The 21,415-nt window shown below is 34.6% G+C and overlaps 1 protein-coding gene across 2 annotated transcripts in view; it reads left to right on the top strand.

Annotated features, from left to right (window-relative positions):
* The window catches only part of PPARG (peroxisome proliferator activated receptor gamma), a 60,973-nt gene that overhangs the window by 23,044 nt on the left and 16,514 nt on the right, over positions 1-21,415 (top strand). For both annotated transcript variants that reach the window (XM_083796295.1, XM_083796294.1), the window contains exons 2-4: positions 10,478-10,705; positions 12,465-12,634; positions 14,415-14,553. In XM_083796295.1, the coding sequence (XP_083652421.1) occupies positions 10,486-10,705; positions 12,465-12,634; positions 14,415-14,553 (529 nt within the window). In that variant the 5' untranslated portion in view covers positions 10,478-10,485. The remainder of the gene's footprint in view (positions 1-10,477; positions 10,706-12,464; positions 12,635-14,414; positions 14,554-21,415) is intronic.

The following is a 21,415-nucleotide window of genomic DNA, read 5'->3' as shown; positions in this document are numbered from 1 at the left end:
TTATATGCATATGTATGGTACATAATTTAATAATACACCCTAACTAAAGAAATCCTCCCTTAGCCAGGAACTGAGTTTTTAAAAGTACTTAACTTTAAACAGGTGTTTAAATCCCTTACTAATAACACAATATTCAAAACAAAGCATGTAAATGAGTGCTTTACTTAACTGCGGCCTAAAGACTGAATTTCTGTTGAAGCTATAAAACTTACTACTGCCTTCAAAACCAGCTTGATGGCATCTAAAAGCACAGTCACTAATCAGGTTGTGCATGTCTGTGTATGAGGCTTCTGAATGTGGAATTTTCTTTTAAAATAATTTTAATAGCATGCACTTATAAACCGGGCTGAAAACCTACAGAATGAAAAGATTTTGTTGTTGTTGTTTTTAACTCCTTGTTAATTTCTAATTTATCTTTTTTTTTGCTGTTAATAAAAATGTGTATTTCCAATCAGCGTATGAGAAATCAGGATAACACTTGTATCTATTTTGTGACAGAGCATTTGATTTTTAAATCGATTAAAACATATTATCTTATGGTAGATCATTGGGATAAAGGGAAAGATATCTGGAGTACGGTCTTCAGTCATCTTAGCACAGCAAGAATTCTGTTTCAAAGAATTTGGAAGCAGACTGTTCTCTCGGATAGCTTTGGTGGCAAAACAAGAACAGAACTAAAAAATTGGTGTAGGTTTAAGCTGCACAAATATAAAGTGTTTGAATTATATGAATTTCCTGCAGTTAGTAAAACTTTTACTAGCTCTCTGAGTAATACCAAGTCTACCCAGTATAATAAATAAATGCCAGCTATAAAATGTGCAGTCTTTGAGCCAAGTACAGTTCTGACAATGTTAATGCTCTTGTCAATTGATCTGTGTTGGCGACGTTCTAGTTGATAAAGCTTGCACTTTTTTGTATATTTTAAAATCAATGACTTACTTCAGTTTTATGAGGCAACTTACATGAGAAGAGAAGGCCTACTCCTTAGTAGCTTGGCACATTTAGTTAGTCTGCTTTGCCAAAGGGGGCAAAGGTCTTCCTTAAGCAGCCAGCTCTTTCTGATTACAAAATTGAATGTGATTCATTGCCAATCTATCAGTATCCTTTTTAAACTACAATGATTCATAGAGAGTAACGCCTACATTTTATGTCATGAGATAGTTTTACAATATTGCCAGTGCAAGTTAAAGGCATGTTGTTTGTTTCTGATTTCATCAAATCATTCAAAACCAAAATTACCCAGATTTGAGCCCTCCTAATGCAATTAGGCATGTTATAAATACTGATACATGATCTCTACCCTTTAGAATTCTGTACACATTTATTCTGATTTTTCTTTCAACAACCAGGTATCTTATTTTTCACAGTTTTGTGCTTCTGTTTCTTGTGTTTTTTCTTGTTGTTGTTCAACAGAATGAAATAACAATCATATTTTCAAGAAGGTGAGATATTTTAAAGACATTTTCAAACAAAAAGCGTTGGAAGACAAGTTTTTCATTGAGATTAATTTTAGTTCAATACGTGGCACCTCGCAAAGCACAGGTTGCAGCTGCCTGTAACTAGAAGACTGTAGTTTTTCTGTTCAAGTATTTCTAAGAACAAATTGAGGGTCTGTTCTCAGAAACGCTGAATTGGAGTTAACAGAGTAGAAATTATCTCTACAGCTCAGTGTTCTGCCAGACTTGTGACAGTAGCAGAACGCTTCCATTTCTATTGTAATCTTTTACCACTGGGAGCCCAGCACGGTGTCACTTCCAGAATTTTGTAGTTATGTTCTCTGTGATCTTGAAGTGCTCTAACTCTTAAAGCTGAGCTATCTGTCTATACAGCTTTTCAGAGATATAAATCAGTATTTCTTATTCATTTACCTTCCCTTGTTCGATATTCTCAATTTCTATTTAAACTGCTAGTTTCTTTTATATCCTGAAATAATTCAGTGTCATCAACATCTATCCAGTATCAGAATACAAAAAGGAAAAAAAAAAAGAAAAAGAAATGAAAAACCTCCATTAAGTAATTAAAGTAAGACTGTAGAATTTGTACTGTGTCTGAGTAGCCTGTGGCATTTTTTGAGATTGTTTCTCATTTGCATTTGTATTTACAATGGTTTATGTTGCTTCGAGAATATAAAACGCAGCTATTTTGAGCGAGAACCCAGGCCATTTGCCATTTTATGTAAATGCTATAGGCACAGAATAGAAAATATATTTAAATTAAACAGGTCTATTATTCTCTGGGCTTTTCTTGTTGTTTTTTTTTTTTTTTTTTTCTGTTCCTGTTAGCTAATCCCTGCTAAACATTGTAATAGATTTTATGGGCTGTGCTTTTAAGTGATCAGAGTTTGTAGCTGTAATTCAGCTACAGGAATAAAATGCATTTCCTACTGATTTATGTGTTCAGACTTTTTTTACGTGTTGAAACTTCTTACATGTTCAGACTTCCGCCATTTCTTGAGTCTCTTCTGATGTTGTACTGTGCAGCCTTGGTGAGAGGTGGATGCATGAACCCCCCTCACCACCAATTTTTATCTGTCTTCTTGGAGGATCTGAGTGTCACTGTTCTCTGCAGCCCTTGGACAGTGCAGCACTTGGATTTCTGAGCCAGTTTGTTAAGCCATCTGCATCCACGGTTTGCATTGGGGTGATGTGACAGAAACCTGTATCTGGTGGCAGTGTTTCAAGGCATTTCTGGGAGTATCTGTGTGTTTGTCACACCTTTAACATTCCCCTCAGCCCTGGCTCTTTGCTATCAGAGTTTTTGTCCTGTGCTTGTTCTGCAGGTTAGTACAGCAGACTGTAAAAGGAGACTTTCATAAGCTCATATCCTCCCATTTAGTGATTAACCCTTGAAGTGTGCTTGTTGGCTGCGCTCTGCCTCACTGGTGATACATCCCTCCTCCTTGGCACAAAGGTGCAACAAAACCGTGTTGTCTAGAACCCCTGGGCTTGCTTTTACACAGAATGCTTATCCCGTTCTTTCAAAAGTATGCTGTTTCTGCTGCATCCTTGTTGTATTGACAGTTATCTTTTCTAACAGGTGTGCATTTTTGAGCCATGTTTAGATGGCTTGAGGGCTGCATCTGAGGAAGAGAGAAGAAAATGTCTTGTGCTTGGAGTCAGGGCTGAATTAAAAGTAGTGCACCACATCATCTAAGGGCTTACTGCTTCGCTAAGGCGCTTGTTATCGTGGAGCTGTTTTTGACTCAACTTTTGCTAGAGGACACTAGATATTTTCTTTGTTCTTACAGATAAATTAAGAAGTGGGGATGAAGCATGCTTTTATTTTTGTTGTTGTAACTTCTAGCTTTAGTTTAGCTTTCTCTAATTGCAACAGATTCATATAAGCCTTGTTCTTTTGTTCTGCAGTGATCTTAGTTTCCATTCCTGTAAATAGTTTTGCTAAGTTCATGCTTAAAAGAAAAATTGGAGGTCAAGTGAGACAGCAGTACGAGCAGAAGTGGTGTCCAAGGTGCATGCAGAAGTGTTTTTGTTGCTGCTACAATATACAGTCCTACGGCAGGAATGCCAAGGATAATACTGAGTTTTCAAAGAAAACTGGCTGAATTTACAATACAGAAATTTAACAACAATTATTCTGTCAGTTACTTAAGTAAGCCTGGCTCTATTTTCCTCAATCACAGCCATTTCTAACTTGCCATGTGCTTGGGAAAAGACTGCTTTGAACAACTATTTTAAGTCCTATAAATGTATTGCAGTTCAGTGCACACTTCTTAGGATAAATTAATCAGTTTCTGCCCTGAACTTTACCAATGTCCATGGATAAAAAGAAAAAATCCTCTTTCTCTCCACTTCTTGGTAATGAGAACATAACATTACAAAACTCTATAATGGAATTTTTAAAACAAGTCTTTATGGCTTTTTGCTGTTAGTTTGTTTTTCTTACCACAGTTTGAAGCCTACTGAGTTTGGCAAAAAATCCTTTGCGATTTTGTCAAACATTGAGTTGGGGGTATCAGCCAACAAGGCTCTTTATGTACTTTTTTGCTTGTTTGTTTGTTTAAGAGCATCACCGAATGTGTCAGCGGTGTTCTTGGAAAGAGCTTTTTTAGTTATGTTGTGCTCCCTCTGCTGACTCCGCAGCAACAGAGCACAAAGGAGTACGGGTCCTACATGATGGAGTGGTGCGTTCGATGTGAGAACCTGCAGACCACACTGGAGTAGTTATTTTAATGTATTAAACGGAAAATGTCCAAGAGCTTTGAGTTGTTGTTTACAATACAGAAAAAATGTACATACTTTGGTTTAGCCAAAATCATTTGGATAAATAGTGCCTTTATTTTGTGCAAATTTTGCCTAGTAAGTAAAGTCTGTTATACTTGCAGGTACTTTGCATGAAAAATACCTTCTTTACTCATGAAAACAATGTATCTCCCAAAGGCTCAGATTAAGCTTAAAACCTGATTGCACTCAGGCATAATTAGGAATATTAAAAACGTGTAGAGCAATACCATCCCTGCTGAAAGAGGTTGCAGTTTGATTCTTACACAGAATAAGAAGAAAAGCCAGTATCCTTCTTTCACTGGACAAGTGGAGAACTGAGGCAAAGAGCATAAACAGGAGCATTTTTGTGTTTTGTTTTTTTTTTTTTTTTTTTTTGTTCCAGGACGACTTAGCTGTAGTAAGACGACACAACTTTCCCTAAATAAACAGAACAATGAATAAAACAAACGGCTACTTTACTAGAATTGGTCGCCATTTACACCTTCCAGAGACATGAGTTAATTACTGTTTGAACACAGTGTGTCAAAAAATCAGACCATATGCCTCACATTCAGGACCTGAAAACAGCACTGATGAAAATGTTGGCTTAAGATACTTATGCATTGCCAAATACAATTTCTGTGTCAGAGGCAATGAAAAAAACTGAGTTATTGAAAGGTGGGGTGCAATTGCCTTAATGCAAGACTGTCCTTTCTCCTCTTAGAGACCTTTGCAGCATTTCCCTTATTAAAGATTAATGAAGCTCTTTAACTCCTTGGATGTGGTACAATCATTTCGGGTAGATGCGTTTTGGCAAGGCACACATGTGAAATGTTTCATTGTTACATAGATAAATAAATATTTACGGGAGTATGAAGCTTACTCTTCACTATCTCTACTTTTTTCTTAAAATCTACGAATGGTTATGTGATCTTAGCCAACTTATATGTTATGTTTTTCAGAGATGATCTGAGGCTGTTTTAATTAAATTAATTAGCAAAATTCCCATTAAGTTTTGCAACACTTGTAGATGAGTTTGACAAACTGTATGACACACTTATATGTGAGATGAAATTCAAACTATTCCATGAAATGTTTTAATTTTTAAAAACTACAATAATTTACATTACACATATATATGTTCATATTTATATCTGCCCATATGGTATATCACTGCCTTGATTTACTTCTCAAAGCTGAGATGCTTTATTTATTTATTTATTTATTCGATTTTCTGTAACTTGCATTAGGCTAGGATGTTCTGGCTGCTTCACTAAATACCTTCAGGGTCATATTTTGGTAGTTTTGTCTGGAAAGAGCGTGCCTAGAATGCAGTGCAACAGGCCTTTCAGGTTAACTGAGCACAGGTAGTGTTTATGGCAAAGAGTAGCCTGTGATCCAGGATGTTTTTCATACCATGTTAATCTCTTATATGTTATGTTTTCCTAATATAAAAAATGTACTGAAAAGCTCCCTTATGAATTGGAAATCAATTCAACGTTCAATTTCTACTGAATGATCTGGTAGTTCTCACAGTCAGCACCAAAGTGTAAGCTGTCACTGTGGCTGACAGTTCTTACAAATATCAGATGAGTTTGTGTGCTGTGCCGCCTTTTACTTCCTTGTAGACAATAGTTGGAAACCGGTTACATGAGATTAAATGCATGTGAAGGGAGTTATAGCAGCTAGTATCATCTCTCTGTATGTAACGTTATCTCAACAGCATTCTGATGTTTTTCATGATGAAATGCTGAAGCATGTCCATTTGGCTTTGTGTGAATGACATCTCTGCTACTCTTGGGCACAATCTTTTGTTGGCCGAGAATGATTTTTACATATGAAAATCTTTTTAGCCTACTTAAATTATGTTTTTTGTTTTCTTTTGTTTTGTTTCCTGGATCTCACATGAGCATCTTAGAGTTTTATGAAGGAATCCTGGAGTGGTCAGTTGATTAGACTTGTGTTTTGGATCTTTGGGGTTTTTTTGGAAAAAAACATGAGAAGACTAAAATTAAACATTATTTTTGCAGAGGGGAGTGCTGGTATTCACCTTTTCATGAGGAGGAAAAAAGACAAAGATACAGCAGAAATCAAGTAAAGTTATATACAGTGCTTTCAGTAATGTACGAATAAAATTAGCACGTTTTTCTTTCTTCTAGTATTTATAATACAAATTTGACTAAATAGTAAAATTAATTTTGTTTCCACTGTAATAGCAAATTGTATTCAATTTAATGATTCCACTGAGATCAGTCATATGTGAAATGTGAATAATTCTGAAATGTTTATGAATAATAATGATTTGGGATCATCAATGCCTAGCTGCTTTGTTGTATAAAGAAATGCTCTAATACACATATTCTGATCCAGAAGTAGGCAAATAGAAATTTACAACATAATTGAAGTTAACTATTTTCAATGGCAGAAAAGCAGTTAATACACATGCAAACTTTTTTGTGTTGAGTAAATCCTACCTGTTTAAGGCATTTTACCATGCTAGACCCTTATATTTTTTAAAAGAAGACATCAGAGAGAGATGCACACATAATTGTGTATATGTTTGTATGTTCGTATTTACAGTACAGTTGTTAGGTACCTGAGTGGACATCGTAAACAAAATTATAGCATAGACAACATAAGAATTTTTGAAAACTTAAAGTATACATTTTTTGTAGTGGAATTATTTAACAAAGCCTTTTTAGTTGCCTGAAGAACTGACATTACTGGTCAGGGGATGTTAACCTGGGGAAGGGGTGCAGTTTATGGGCTTTTATTCAAGGTATTGTAAGTCTCTGCTGATTGAGGATTTTACTACCTTAGAATGCAAATATGAGTAACATAAAATGGGATTACTGCGTGACCTGTAGTAGCTGTTAGGTCCCTCCACAGTTCTCTTCCATGCCTCTGAGTACACAGAATCACAGAATCGTAGAATATTTTTAATATTAGTTGTTCTTTACTTCAGTATAATATTGTCATTGTTATTTCCTCTATTCCTAGCATACAGAATGTGTGTGATGAGAACAGATGTACAGTTAAAAAAATAATAATAATCAGTTAGGAAGAACAAGAATGCATGAAACAGTCCGTTGAATTAAGCGACTGTTAAAATAACAGATATTTTTTTTAATGTGCTGCTTCTAAAACCTCATAAAAATCCAAAACATCACAGTTCAAGGCTAGAAATACTTTTACAGTGAAAATCCTCTGGCTTTATTGTTAGACTTTGCTGAAACAAGCTAGCTGTACTAACTGTATAACCAGAAGATTGCTGCTGAGGAGTTACTGTACCTTCGTAGCTTTTGCAGCAAGCCAGACCCCTGCACTTACACGCTTATCCGAGTCTTTCTAAGCTATAGGATATCTGTGCATAGTGAATTTCATACACACTATGTGTTATAATGATTCAGAATTTTCTTATAATTAATCAGAAGTTAAACGTAATCAAATTCTCCAACACATCATAATCATTCACCGTGTTATAAAGTGAAATATAGGCAAGCATTAACTTGCTCTATAGCTCACAGCAGTTTGCAAACTTTTTTTTTTTAGTTGGTAATCCAGAGTGCTAGTCCCTCTAGATTGTTTGAGTATTGTTAGAGAGTTTCAAGGGATGATTCAGGAAAGCCGATTAATTTTAACATCTGCTTCATGTATAATACAAAAATTGAGATTAGTGGCAAGCGATGAGTATATTCATATGCTCTATTCAGTGAGCAACTGAAGTTTGCATTTGCCTTAAGCCTCTTCAGCCCTTCTCTAGTGCAGGGAAGGGGTCTGTGCAAGGGCCGCACTAAGTATGAGCATCCCCCTGCCTTCTAATGACACGTTTGCCTGCAGTTGTTTCTTGGCCATACGATAACCTCATGGGGGCACCTGCCCATGTTGAGTCCTATGGACTCCACGGGATGAACTGTGGCTACTCCCAGGACCTTGCCTGTAGGCAGCCTTCTTCACCCTTGAGGTAGCCCTCCAGGTACAATGTGAAAATACCTCTCTACATCTATTGCTTAAAGAGATTTAAGCCAATGTTTAAACTGTAGATGTCTGTAGGTTTGTTTGTTTGTTTGTTTTTTAGGGTTGGTCTGGTTAATTACATGAAGGGACTCCTAAGAAGGAGTTTAGTCTATCTTATTGCTTTATTCTGAAATTTGTTTAAGGATGGTTCCCAGTTTTAATGGCCAGGGACTTACATCTTGTGCTTACAGAAAAGCTGACTATTTGGAAGATACTTTATCTTCCATTTGGAAGATACTTTATCTTCCAAACATGTATAACACCAGGATACTCTGGCAACCTCTACTGAGTTATTACAAGATAATTTCCACTTGTGGCAGTTAGAAATTCTGTCAGTTGCTAGTAGGCAGGTCTTATTTCATTAAAAATAACATATGGGTCTGTATATCCTATCCAATGGCTGAAACCTTTGGACAGGTAGACAGTTGGCTGAGTGTGAGGCTAACCTAGCCAAAAGTTTACCCTTAAACACCATTTGCTTTACAGAACTCTATGTTACTAGGGTCGTAGTAATAGGCACAGCAGTATAAAGGAGCTATAGGTTCCCCTCTACTAGAGGGTTACCCTCTACTAGAGGTAACACGTATGTTGTGGAGCGTGTAATATAGTAGCAACACTTCCGTTCACACTGCAGTAGGAATTTCTTATCTGAAACTTAAGAACAAGAAACATCTTACAGCAGCTGATACCAGTGTTCAAGGTTGTTCTGCAAGCCCTAAAAGGGGAAAGAATGATAGTGGCTTTTCTGGGGAAAGAACTATGTCCATGTCCAGACATTGCTACCTTAGCACTTAGCACAGTAGATAGGGGCGGACAGTCACTGTGGCACTTATTTATAGCCCTCTCAAAATAAGGGATCATCTTAAAGTAATAGAGCAGGTTTGCTCCATTATATTCATTTTGCAACAACAGATTTGGCAGTGTGACAGAGTAGTTTTGACTAATACAAAGTAGATCAAATAAAAGAAGTTTCTGTTATCTAGAGGTTAAAAGCCACTTACTTGATGGGTCTGAAGTCCAAATTAAACAGCCAAAGTGACCAAGTTATTTCAGTTCCGTATTGTCTATTCTATTTTTAGATTAAAACGTCATTTTAAGTCATGGAAAATTAAAGACGGATGCTAGTTATGAAACACTCACTTGAATACAAAGTTTTTCATAGTTGAAATATGTCTAAATCAAGGATTCTGGTTCAGCCAACTGTCAAAAGAGGACTCAGATAAGCATTTTATATCTCAATCTAAATTTACTCAATTTGCTGAAGATTTTTACAGATTGAAGCGTTTTATTTGTTTACTGCTTTCAAGAACTGCATAAATACATATGGGATTTAGAAAGTTCTAAAATAATTTTCCTTGATCCTTAGGTTTAAGATTCAGGGATAATACATCCTTGCCTAGCTAAAGATTTCAGGTATTTCTGATTCTTTGGAGTAAAAGCATCATTATTTAATGCTAACTACTTTTTTTTTTCTTAGTACAAAAAGCCTTAAGATTTTCACACATTTAGGAAGAAAGATGATGAGAATTTGTAAAAGCAAAAAATCAATTGTCTAAGATTTCTAACTGTTCATTTTCGTGTTATAGAGAGATGAAATTAGTCAGTGTAATCCATATGTGTAAAAATGGTGAAAATTGTTTCCAGTTGTATTTTCATTTCACACAATTATTTTTTTAATAACTTGCATGCCTACTAAAGTACATAAATGTACAAAATTATGCTATTAAAATGGAATTGAATTTTATCTGGCCATCTAGAATTGTTTAGATTATTATTTTTTCTATGTATATTTTTGTCAATTTTTTGTGAATCTGACTACCATTGTTCTTTGAACCCACGAGTTGTCTCTGCTGCCTTTTGAAGTGCAGATCAGATCACTCTAGTAGCATACCTATGACAAGCCATTCTGTTCTAAGGGTAGCCTAAGCTTTGGATCCCAACAAATCTCATTTTTTTCTTATGACATATGACATTAGAGCCTTTCTAAGAAGAACCTCAAAGGTGGGTTAACTGCCCAGTGTTATCTGTGCAATATTTCTAAACAGACTAATGCACTATATGATGACAAACTCAAGCAAAAAGATGGATGGGGACTAGACTTTTCCCTAAAACCTGCACCTGATTGTGAGTTTGCATCTCAAAACTTCGGACGTGAGACAATGGGGCCTCCGCTTGGGCCCAAACTCATTACAGAAATAACTAGCTTCTTTTAAAATGTTTGTTTCTTTTCTTGCTTTCAGGCATTACGATGGTTGACACAGAAATGCCGTTTTGGCCGATTAATTTTGGAATTAGCCCAGTGGATCTGTCTGCAATGGATGATCATACACATTCCTTTGACATAAAACCATTTACCACTGTTGATTTTTCAAGCATTTCTTCACCACACTATGAAGATATTCCTCTTGCAAGAACTGATCAGACCAGCATTGATTATAAATATGATATCAAGCTCCAGGATTGCCAAAGTATGCTTTTTATTATCCAATATTTCTTCATGTTCACATTTGCTTCATGCTCTTGAAAATACACTACCAACAGTAGAAATTAGATGAATTAATATGCTCAGATGCAGATACCCTGTGTCAACAAAAAGATGTCCAAAAGATATTCTGACAGGACTGGTAGAAAAGATGGAATGCACATAGCACACATTCACCCTTTCAAAGCAGCAGTTAGAGATTAGGCAAGCTATCATATAGTATCTAAAATGACCGTGAACACTTTTTATTAATCACATGAATCCCACTCTTCTTTATGAAACCTTCAGTTTCCTATTCATATCTCTTGTGTGTAAATTGTCTATATTAAAATCAGTGCAAAATAAATATCTTGGATATTTAAAAAAAACAACACCATACACAGCATATTAATTAATAATACATGCAGCTTTTGAATTCTGAACAAGGTAAGAAACTGATGGAATAGAAATATTGGCTACATTTATCAGTGTCCCTAATGCAGACATAACCTGGAAGCTTTGTGAGCTAGTATTATTTATATGCTATGAAAAAAAGCCCCTCTTTCCCCAGTTATATTAAAAAATACACTTCCTTAAGAAAGGAAGTGGCTTATTCTTAACTAAGTTACTACTGCATTCCTACTGATAGTAAGATTTCAGGTTGCTGTGCCTGGAACTTTTTTAAAGATCCACAGACATCACTTTTGTTTGTAGAAAGCTATACAAGAATTATTTCAGGGAATTCTTGATAGGAAAATTGTGGTATTTAGTTTTGGTGGTAGTAGAGAAGCAGGTGCTACGTACGTCTGGGTTATTTATGAAGTGAATTAAAAGACATTTTTACAGCTAATAACTTATTTTTCTTTTGTTTGATTAGAAATTTCCATAACATTTTAATAACAAACTAGAGAATCCAGCAGAGTTTAGGTACACCAAATTGTCTTGATCTTTACTCAGATAATTTTGTGCTTTCTTTTCTTCCCAGTTTCTATAGGAAAGAAAACTTTCTAGTTTATGCTGTGTAGCCAGCTAGAAAACAAACCATTCACCTTTCATAATACTTATGTATGTTATATAATTCCTGAGCTATGATCTGATATAATATTATAGTGTCAAATGTCACAGCTTTCTTCTGTGACCAGTCATGACAGATTTAAAAATATCATGTTTGGTTGTTTGAACTTGTTTAATATTACAAAGTGCTGTCTCAGTAATTAGAAATTTTCAGAAGAGAAAATTAATCTCTAGACTGCATCCAAAGTGGAACAGTGTTCCCAGGAGAGTGATTAATTTCTTTAAATATCCAAATTTTTAAATGTGGGTCTGTTAGATACTTAGACTACTTTTATGAGATTAGAGACTCCAGTTCTTCTCCCTGCAGTGGTACTGAACACCTTAAAGTAATACAATGTAATTAGATACTGGGAAAAGGCAAAAGTCCTTTTGAGTATAACGTTTTCATATATAAATTTTGAATATCTCTATCTTCAAATCACTCCACGCTACAGTTCTGAAAACTGGATCTGTAACATGGTTTCTCCATCAGAATATGCCTCTTCAAGGTTTTTCAGCCTATGTACTACCAGTGAAATATCTGCTTACAGCTTAGTTTCCTTTACACCTTTGTTTACTACTTGTCGTTTTGTATTATGAAGCACACCTATGAATCTGTTTACTGTGATTGCTTATGATTATTCCTTGCTGCTTCTTCTACTATCTATTTAATTATACTTTGAGTTTATCATTTAAATCTCCTTTATATGCAGGTGCAATCAAAATGGAGCCTCCTTCCCCACCCTATTTTTCGGAAAAAGTTCAGTTGTACAATAAACCTCATGAGGAGTCTTCCAACTCCCTTATGGCTATTGAATGTCGTGTGTGTGGGGACAAGGCCTCTGGGTTTCATTATGGTGTGCATGCATGTGAAGGCTGTAAGGTAGGTAGTCACAAATGTGTTTTCTCTGAAGTAAGATTTGATACAATTTTCATCTAAATAATCATTTGGTAAAATTAGAGGGCTGTGTTTTTTAAAAAAGAGTTTTAAATCTTTTTAAAATTAAATTGTTCCATATACAATGTAAATACTTTATAATTTAATAAGTGAGAGAGTAAAATATTTCTTTTTTATTAATTATATTACTGATCTATTTGATTTGTATTGTGCATTTCTTCTACTTTTGTCATTTATGCAATTATATTTCATTCTTGCTGTCTTGGAGATCACTTGTAGAATTTGAATTCATAAAATGCAGCAAAAGTAGACTCGTGCTGAATTCCAAAGCTCAATACTCTGAGCAATTTAAAATTCAGATTCTATTATTAATAGAATCTGATTGATTAGAGTTTCTTTACTCAATTTACACATTTCTAGGTGACTACAGAAAGGTCTAATGATATTAAAGAAAGTGGCTTTCTGCTTTAAAACACCATTGACTACTTTTGACTACTTTTGATGTCACTGATATTTAGTGAATAACACCTAACAAATAAAGGAAAGTGAATGGTATAATAATTGACCATCCTCAAGAATGAGAAAAGAAACACTGGAGATAGGAATTATTAACAATTCATTGAGTTTAAATTCACATCATCCTTATTTTCAATCTCTCGAGGAAAATAAGTGATAGTAAAATCCAATGCAGACCTTAACTAAAAATTATAGCACTGAATGAGGAACATACTTACAGCAGCAAGTATGTTGTTGATTACTTACATTGCACTGAACTATATAAATGTCATTTTTTTTTATTGTTAGTATTATTCTATGAGAATAAAGTAGCTGTTACAAGGAAATAATTATGATAAATTCAGATAAACTTTATTAGCTACTAATCATTGATCTCAGAAAACACCTGTAGACTGTAAAAAGACAGAACTCTGAATTTACGTAATGGTTTCTGTCTTCATAAGACTTGAGTAATAATTACCATGAGTTTGGCAGCAAGTTTTTGGATTTTTCATGAGCCAATGTACTTTGCAAACTTGTAAAATCCAAACAGTGGGAACAAACTAGAAAATAAAAGAACCTAGAAGATAGAACACAGAAACTTAGATTGGAAAATTCATTCAGCATTGTGCAAACTAAAAGAAATAGAATAAATAAAGGAAAATAAATTCTCTGTAAGCACTCAAGCTCAAAAAGGAAAACAAATAATTAAAATAGAACAAAGAAATATGTGGGAAAGACGATCTAAATAAGTAGCAAACACATAACCTTTTTATATACTTGAGATCAAACTGTTCTTTGCAGAATTTTTGGTTTGTGGTCATTTATAACACTTTTCTTACATTGTGAAATACATTGTTTTCCTACATAGTGAGCTTGAAATTTTTAAAATGTTATGTTCACTTTATATCCAATCGTTTCATGAGCACCTGAACAAATCGAGCCTTGCTTCTGTTGGCATGGTATTCTTCATGCTCAGTACTTCTGTAGTGCTCTCAACTTATGTTCCTAGGATCCTTTCAAACCAATAGATCCCTTTTAGCTTCCGTAGCTTTTTGAGACACTTTTCTATCAAACTGATTTGAAAATAGCTAATAAATTCAGATCAGGAGCATGCTGCTACGCAGATGGTGTGACCATAGCATCGCGTATCTAAAACAAATTTAGGCTCAGTGTTTATATAGAAACATGTTTGTATGTTTACAGAAGTAAGACAGTGACACTGACAATGTTTCTTCTCTCCTTTTACATGTTTTTATGTTTGCTACAGGGCTTTTTTCGAAGAACCATCAGGTTAAAGCTAATTTATGACAGGTGTGATCTTAATTGTCGCATCCATAAAAAAAGCAGAAATAAATGTCAGTACTGCAGATTTCAGAAATGCCTTGCTGTTGGAATGTCACACAATGGTAAGTGTTTGTGGCATGTTTTAAAACAATAATGTTTCTTCTCAAGAATAATATGAAGCATATATATGATTACTTAATGTGATGCTGTAACTTCTACAGTCTTTTATTTCTCTATACCAGGCAGTTTAGAAATATGTATCAGAGAGATTGCCTCTGTGTTTAGCAGGCTACGTATATAATTGGAGATTGCTGAATATAAAAATCAGATAGGTAGAGATCTGCACTTAGGAATATAATACATAATATAATGAACGAGTTGGTTTTACTCTCCATTATTCTTGCTCATTACGTTGTCAGTTGTTCTTCATGAACATGTTCCTAGTGTAATTGTTATTTTTCAGGTCGTGGTCTTATTTTTTGGTAAGGCTCTGTTCCATACTGTAGCTTAATATCCTTTTCCTGTAAGTCAAAAACTTAACTTAGTTATGAAAAATGAAGTAGAGAATTTGCCAAAAGTTTGTGAATAACAGCAACTTGAATTTGATGCAGAGAATGCTTTTCCAGGGCGGTTAACATCACTAAGTTAACACTTCCTCATACTAGAGCACAAGATATTTGAATGAATGGGCCATACGCTGTACTGGTTTAAAAAAACTGTCCTCCTCCTCCCTTAGGATACCCACATCTGGGCATAGATTCCAATGTGTGGTAAGTAGGAGTGTAGTGTTTCTCAGCATGCTCATTCAGCTGTTGGCCTCTCATCATATTAGTGTGTATAGCTGTGATTCCTGTGTATTATGCACTGTCTAACCTCTCCACCATCCAGAGGTGAATATGCCCTCCCATCTGTGAACTGTGTAAGCAGCATTTCCATTTACTATATGTTGTAGTCTTAGCTTGCAAAACTGTATGCAATTGTGTATGGTTCTGTGATTGCCTTCTTTACAGTAGGTAAGCAGATAGCATTAAGCATATCACAATACTGCTCTCTTGCATAGGATATAGAAGAAAATCCCTCTGAACTTTAAAATTAACATACCAACTCATGTGGAAATACTTGTGAATGTTTGGACAGAAAGACATAATGAAGATTCTTTGCTGCCTCGCTTTGGCAAAGTTGAGTAGAAACAGGAATTAAATGTCATAACATAGAGACTTATGTAATTCTAAGGGTAAAGAATTGCAAGCATGACTGGGAAAATAATTTCTCTGTGGCTTTTTTAGAACTTTCATTATTTTCAGTATAAAAAATAAGTGTGTTGTCCCCAAGAGGGAAGCTTAACTGTGGTTTGTGAAGTTATTACTTCAGTGAATGTAAAATGGTATGGGAAATGTTTTGCTAGTAGAAAATATGGTTTTCAAGTTCCTGGGATGCAACAGTAACTCTTAAAAATAAAACTAATTTTGAAATGCTACTGTGGGTATTTTTATAGTAGTTCAGGGGAGTTTGTTATTATTATTTTCAAGGTGCATGCCAAATTCTTTCATAAACTAGCAACATGGCTTCCACAATGTGAACCATGTCCTGTGCTATCAAGAAGGGGAAGGCCAAGATCATTCTTTCTGGCTTGACAATGTAAATGTCCCAGGAAATCTTTTTAAAACGAATGTTTCACATGCTATTTCTTCCTGGTCAGCCACAGCAAGGAAGAACCTGTGGCACCAGCAGGGACCATGGTTATGAGGGGCAGGAGTGAGGTATGGTTTTGCCATTTCCCCCAGGGCTTGAAAGAATGCTTTAATTGACTTTCGCCACCAGTTCACTTAGCAGGGAGTTAGTAGTGCTTATATTCAATTATTGGCTTCTACATTTGCATTTTTTGCCTGCTCCAGATTGTATGAAACCATACCTGCCCCCTCCATCATTTATAAACAAATTTCTAAAGAACTAAATTTTGCCTGTGAAGACACAAGTCTCTATAAAGAAGCATGCAGAAATGCAACACTGGAGGTTGTCAGTGGCACTGAGACAGATTCTAATGTTACATCCACAGATTAAAGTTTGTCCACTTGGATAGTGAAACTATCTGAATTTTACATTCTTGGAATCAGAATGTGGACTATTTGTGCTGGAGGGCTCCAGTTTGTGACTCTCTTCGCATAGATATATTATTGCAAAATGAATAGTTAGGGCACTTAAAAAAAAAAAAAAAAAAAGGCAGGGGGAGAATGCAAGGAGACACTTAGCAGCTAAGAGTCACATTTTTTCATGTATAAATGCTACATACCACTTGGCTGAAGGTTAAGAAAGACAGTAGTGTTCTCATGCTTTGGATATTGTTTTCCTTTCCTTCTCTAGCCACAGTGCTGTTCTGCGTTTAACCCTCAATTGCTCAGATTGTATTCTGAAGTACCACTAAGAAAACGTTTTGTTCTTTCCTTTTGGAAATGCTATTAATTTTTTCTCTTACACTAAAAATACTATTTATGTAAAGCCAACTAATGTACTGGAAAAAAGAGCACACATGGCAATATGTCTTTATTATAATTTCTGGGAGCACTGAATTGCTGAATCTGGGCACATGCTTCAAGTAAACTCAGAAAAGTTTCTGCCCTGGCTCTGTCTGCTGTTCTTCAGTGAAAGAAACTGAATTTATTTTCTATATGGGAACTCATTTGTTCTCCAAAAAATCCCTAATCTAGACAATCAGAAGAGCAGTGTGCTACAGAGAGTAGTCTAGAAGCTGTCATAGAGACTTCTCCAAGTAATAAAATGTGGCATAAGGATAAGTATTCTGTTTATTTCCACAGAAAGACAAAGACTATAATATGGCATGCAGGAGAGAGAAGATAGAGTAGCAAAGAGGATAAGTGGTCCAGAGAAATAGAAGGTGAAGCCAGGGTCACAGGAAGGTGGTGCAGAAAAGGGAGAAGAACCTGTCACCCATCTACAGATCCCTGAAATTTTTCTCAGACACCAGAAATCCTGTGAACTCTTCTTATCCACCCTGTGAACTCTCCTTTTTCTACCCTAACCTCCACAAATATTACCAATCCCTCCTACTTCTCTCACCCAAAGTCCCACTGCTGTTTCCCACATTCCTTCCATAAACCCACTGACCTTTCCCTGACTTTTATCTCAGTCCCCTGAAAACAACAATGACAATGATTTCTCCAAAAGGAAACTACCAGGCTAGTACCACGAAACTGAATTTTGACTCAAATTTGTATTCCATGCCAATAAACACTGACTAGGCTACTGTGTACAGACAGCATTTACACTGACTAGGCTACTGTCTACAGACAGCATTTAAAGGTGGATCACTGTTATTAATCCATCCTAAAAACACACATTTAGAAACAAAGAAACATGTGGGAGTAACAGATTACTAATAAACATACAATTCATCTCCTAAAAACTATTTTAAAAAGAAAGATAGCAAACTTTACTCCAAGCACAGTTTTCACATGCCAAACATGACAAATGACATTTTTCCTGAAGGATTTTATCAGTGCTTAATTATTTTACATAAAAGTTCACTATTATGATGACAGGCAACAAGATAGACCCTAAAGGTGAATATAGTACAGAAAACAGGAAGATCCCATTTCCATTCTTGAAGTAAATTCACCTATTTAGAAGAAGACTTGGTCCTATCAGGTAAATGCAAACTCTGCTGATATTATTGGCTGGTTTGTTGAACTGATAGATGTAATCTGATAGCTGGCAAGCCTGCTTAGGTGGCTTGTTTTAGGTCAGTAAGAGCATTGGGTTTTTTAGGTCAGTAAGGGAGAGCTTCGCTATACCACTTTGATTAGCTAAAGAGCTAGTGCATTCTTTGATAATTGATTTACCATTTGATATAATAGCTTTCTATGATATGAGTAAGCTTTGCTATATATAAGTCAATTCTGAATGCAGCATACAAACATTCAAGAATATAAATTAATGCTTATAACCTAGCTTGCCATATAGCAATACGTGTTAATTTCCTTTCAAAGTAATGTCCTCAGCATTTTAACAAAAAGGCTTGTTACATAATTCAATGCTACCTTTGGCAGTACTATTTCTCTCTCTCTCTCCCTCTTCTCTCTCTTGGCTAAGTAGAAGACTTAGAACTATTAAGAGTAAATAAATGTATGATGATCTCCAATGCAATCTATAAAGTAATGGAAATAGTTTTGTATTAGAAGCACTAGGGATTATAACACAAGTCTACTTTGCAAATGTAATTGGGTATCCTTTGTTGGATGTTAACACACTGGAAACTTGATTCTGGAACACCCATAGTTAATCTTGTTTTCCATATGGAAAACAAATACAGTGTAAATTGTCTTTTATTATAAATTGTATAGAGTGTTGTAAATGCTAAATAACAAATTGTTGATAGGTTGCTGTTAAACAATACCAAACTGCAGGCATGGATACTATAATTTACTTTCTAAGAGACTCAGCAAGATGAGACAATGCAGAGTATTCAGGGTATAGGATACAGGGCATATGTAGAAACTATACATACTATGCTGTCATTTTATACTCTAAGCTAAAAGTAAGCCTATTTTATAGTAGCATTATCTGTTCAATAATAATAGATACAGTTCTGTGGAAAACTGCCACAAGTTTTAAAAAAGAAACTAATACCACTCTGCTAATCCCCACCCCCAGCCATTTTGGCGACTTATAGAAATGTGCTTGGAAAAAAGCAAAAGAACAAAAAAAAAAACATGCATTAGTATATTCACCCATGTTTGAAATTCCAGCAAGATGTTTGTTACCCGTCTGGTCTCTGTTATTTAAAAGAATACAAGTATACTTCTTAGTTATTCTCTAATGACAAAAGAGTCTGTTTTGAAAATCCCTGATCGCTTTAATAAAATCTCTCCATCAAACAATTCCATTTCAGTAATCAGTGGGATAGTTTGTGTACACACTGTGGTATATCATCAAGAATTTTCCAGTAAACAAAAAAAAGTGGAAATTCCTATTGTTTTTAATGCCTTGGGGAAGTGTATAAATTATTTTAGAGCTAAGTTAATATTAAAAGATAGGAAGGAAAAGCAATATACTGTCCATTTTTTATCCCTTGTTTGGAAAAATAACCTTGGGGGTCTTGTGTTAGTGAAATTCTAGATTATAAGCTTGCTTCTGCAAACCCTGACTGTCAAGAATGGGTCCACATCAGAATCATGTTTTATACTGGTGTTTAGTCAAGCTCCATTTCCATAATATGTAAAGAATTAGTATATAGAATTCATATCAGACTGTTAAGAATACATGATTTATTGCAAAGATAAAGTTATTATATATAATGCCATAAATTTCCTTAAATCAATATAAAATATCAAAATACTTTGCAAGTAGGATTTATCATTAAAAAAAGAAAATCTAGTCAAAAGCACCTAGCTCCTGATAGGATTATGAAATCTCTCAAAGGACATCTTTCTTAGAATTGTTACGTATTTCTTACTATGTGTGAAGAAGTCCTTGGGTCGTACTAAATTACACTCCATGTATTTCAGGGAGCAATTAACATTTTAAAGACATTAGCAACTCTGATCTCCCCTTTTTATTAACAGTCCTTTATATGAAGCTAATATTTGCCTTGCTTTGCCTTCCAAATTAAAAAGTTTACTGTAATAGTCTGACAAGTCTTGCTAGACTTCACTTAAGATTTCAGTTTGCAAATTCATCATCAAAAAAAAAGATGTTGAGAAGGAGCTGAATGTGTTGGCAAGAAACCCATCTGAAGCATTAAAGTATCACAAGATTTTTTCCATTGATGAAGGTATTACAAAAATACACATTTGACAAATTAATCATAAAATATAATACCATGAATATTACAAATTTTATGATTTTAAATCTGAAATGAGGTTTAATGAAGAACATAATAATTTACAATGAAAATACAAATTTAACAAATGTGTAGCTCTGTTCGATATGAACTCCTAAATTAAACTTTAATGCTTTTATTGGCTATATTATTTTTAACACCTTCTTGACAACATATTTTAGTTGTTTGATATCTTTTTAATAAATACTTATGATATGTATGCAATAATATATTTCAGCTTTATTACATTGATAATAGTTTGATTCTTTTTATTAAGTCAGTCCTTCAATATCACCAAAAAATCTGTAAATGCTATCCAGTATTCTCAGTGAGTTTTCACTGTGTTTACTTCATTAAATACTTCCTATTTCTTTTGGCTTATATTTTCAATATCTAAAATGCAGATATGAGTATAATGGGTTTAATTTTACCAACTTTCATGTGTATTTAAAAAAAATAATCAAAGGACAATTTGTGTTAACAACAAATAAGAATTTTGAACAGTGAGAGAATCCATTTAACTGCAAAATGACCACAAAATGTTCTTGATTTGCAGAGTTCATTGAAGCCTATATGGTTGAATTAATTCCTTGGTAGTTGTGCTTAATGTTCTCATCATTTTATTTAGGTTACACTAAGTACAAATACGAACTCCTTTTGTTTTATATCAATTTTTATACATCACTAACTTTGCCATCCATTCATGTTGATATCTTAACAGAATGCTGGTAGTCTCTTTGAGCCATTACTGTATGTCATATAAACTAGTAAGTTCATCATTTTTCTGTAATTATTTTGCTCTCAGAAATAAGGAGGGCTGGCAGTGATGTCTCACTGAAAACTATTGTTAGTAGCTGACTAAGAGTACTTAGTGTTCCCCATGAGAGGAAAAAAAAAATAGTACCATGGTATATATGGTCCAAAACAAATATCAGATGGCAATCATTCAAAATTTCCCTCATGAAAAAACTGTAAGCAACATACATTTACAGGAAAAAAAAAATGTTAATTTGTTCCTGTTGAACTAGATTTCCCTTCATGCTGATTTTTATTCTGACACATAAGCTCTAAGAATACCCCAAAAATATGAAATATGCAGCATCAATCAGAGACTAAGTATACGGAAAGGAAAATGTAGTAGAGTTGTA

The sequence above is a fragment of the Anser anser genome, assembly GCF_964211835.1.
Source record: "Anser anser genome assembly, chromosome: 12".
Classification (NCBI taxonomy): domain Eukaryota; kingdom Metazoa; phylum Chordata; class Aves; order Anseriformes; family Anatidae; genus Anser; species Anser anser.
The sequence above is the reverse complement of the archived record's forward strand: the minus strand, read 5'-3'. Positions and strand labels throughout refer to the sequence as shown.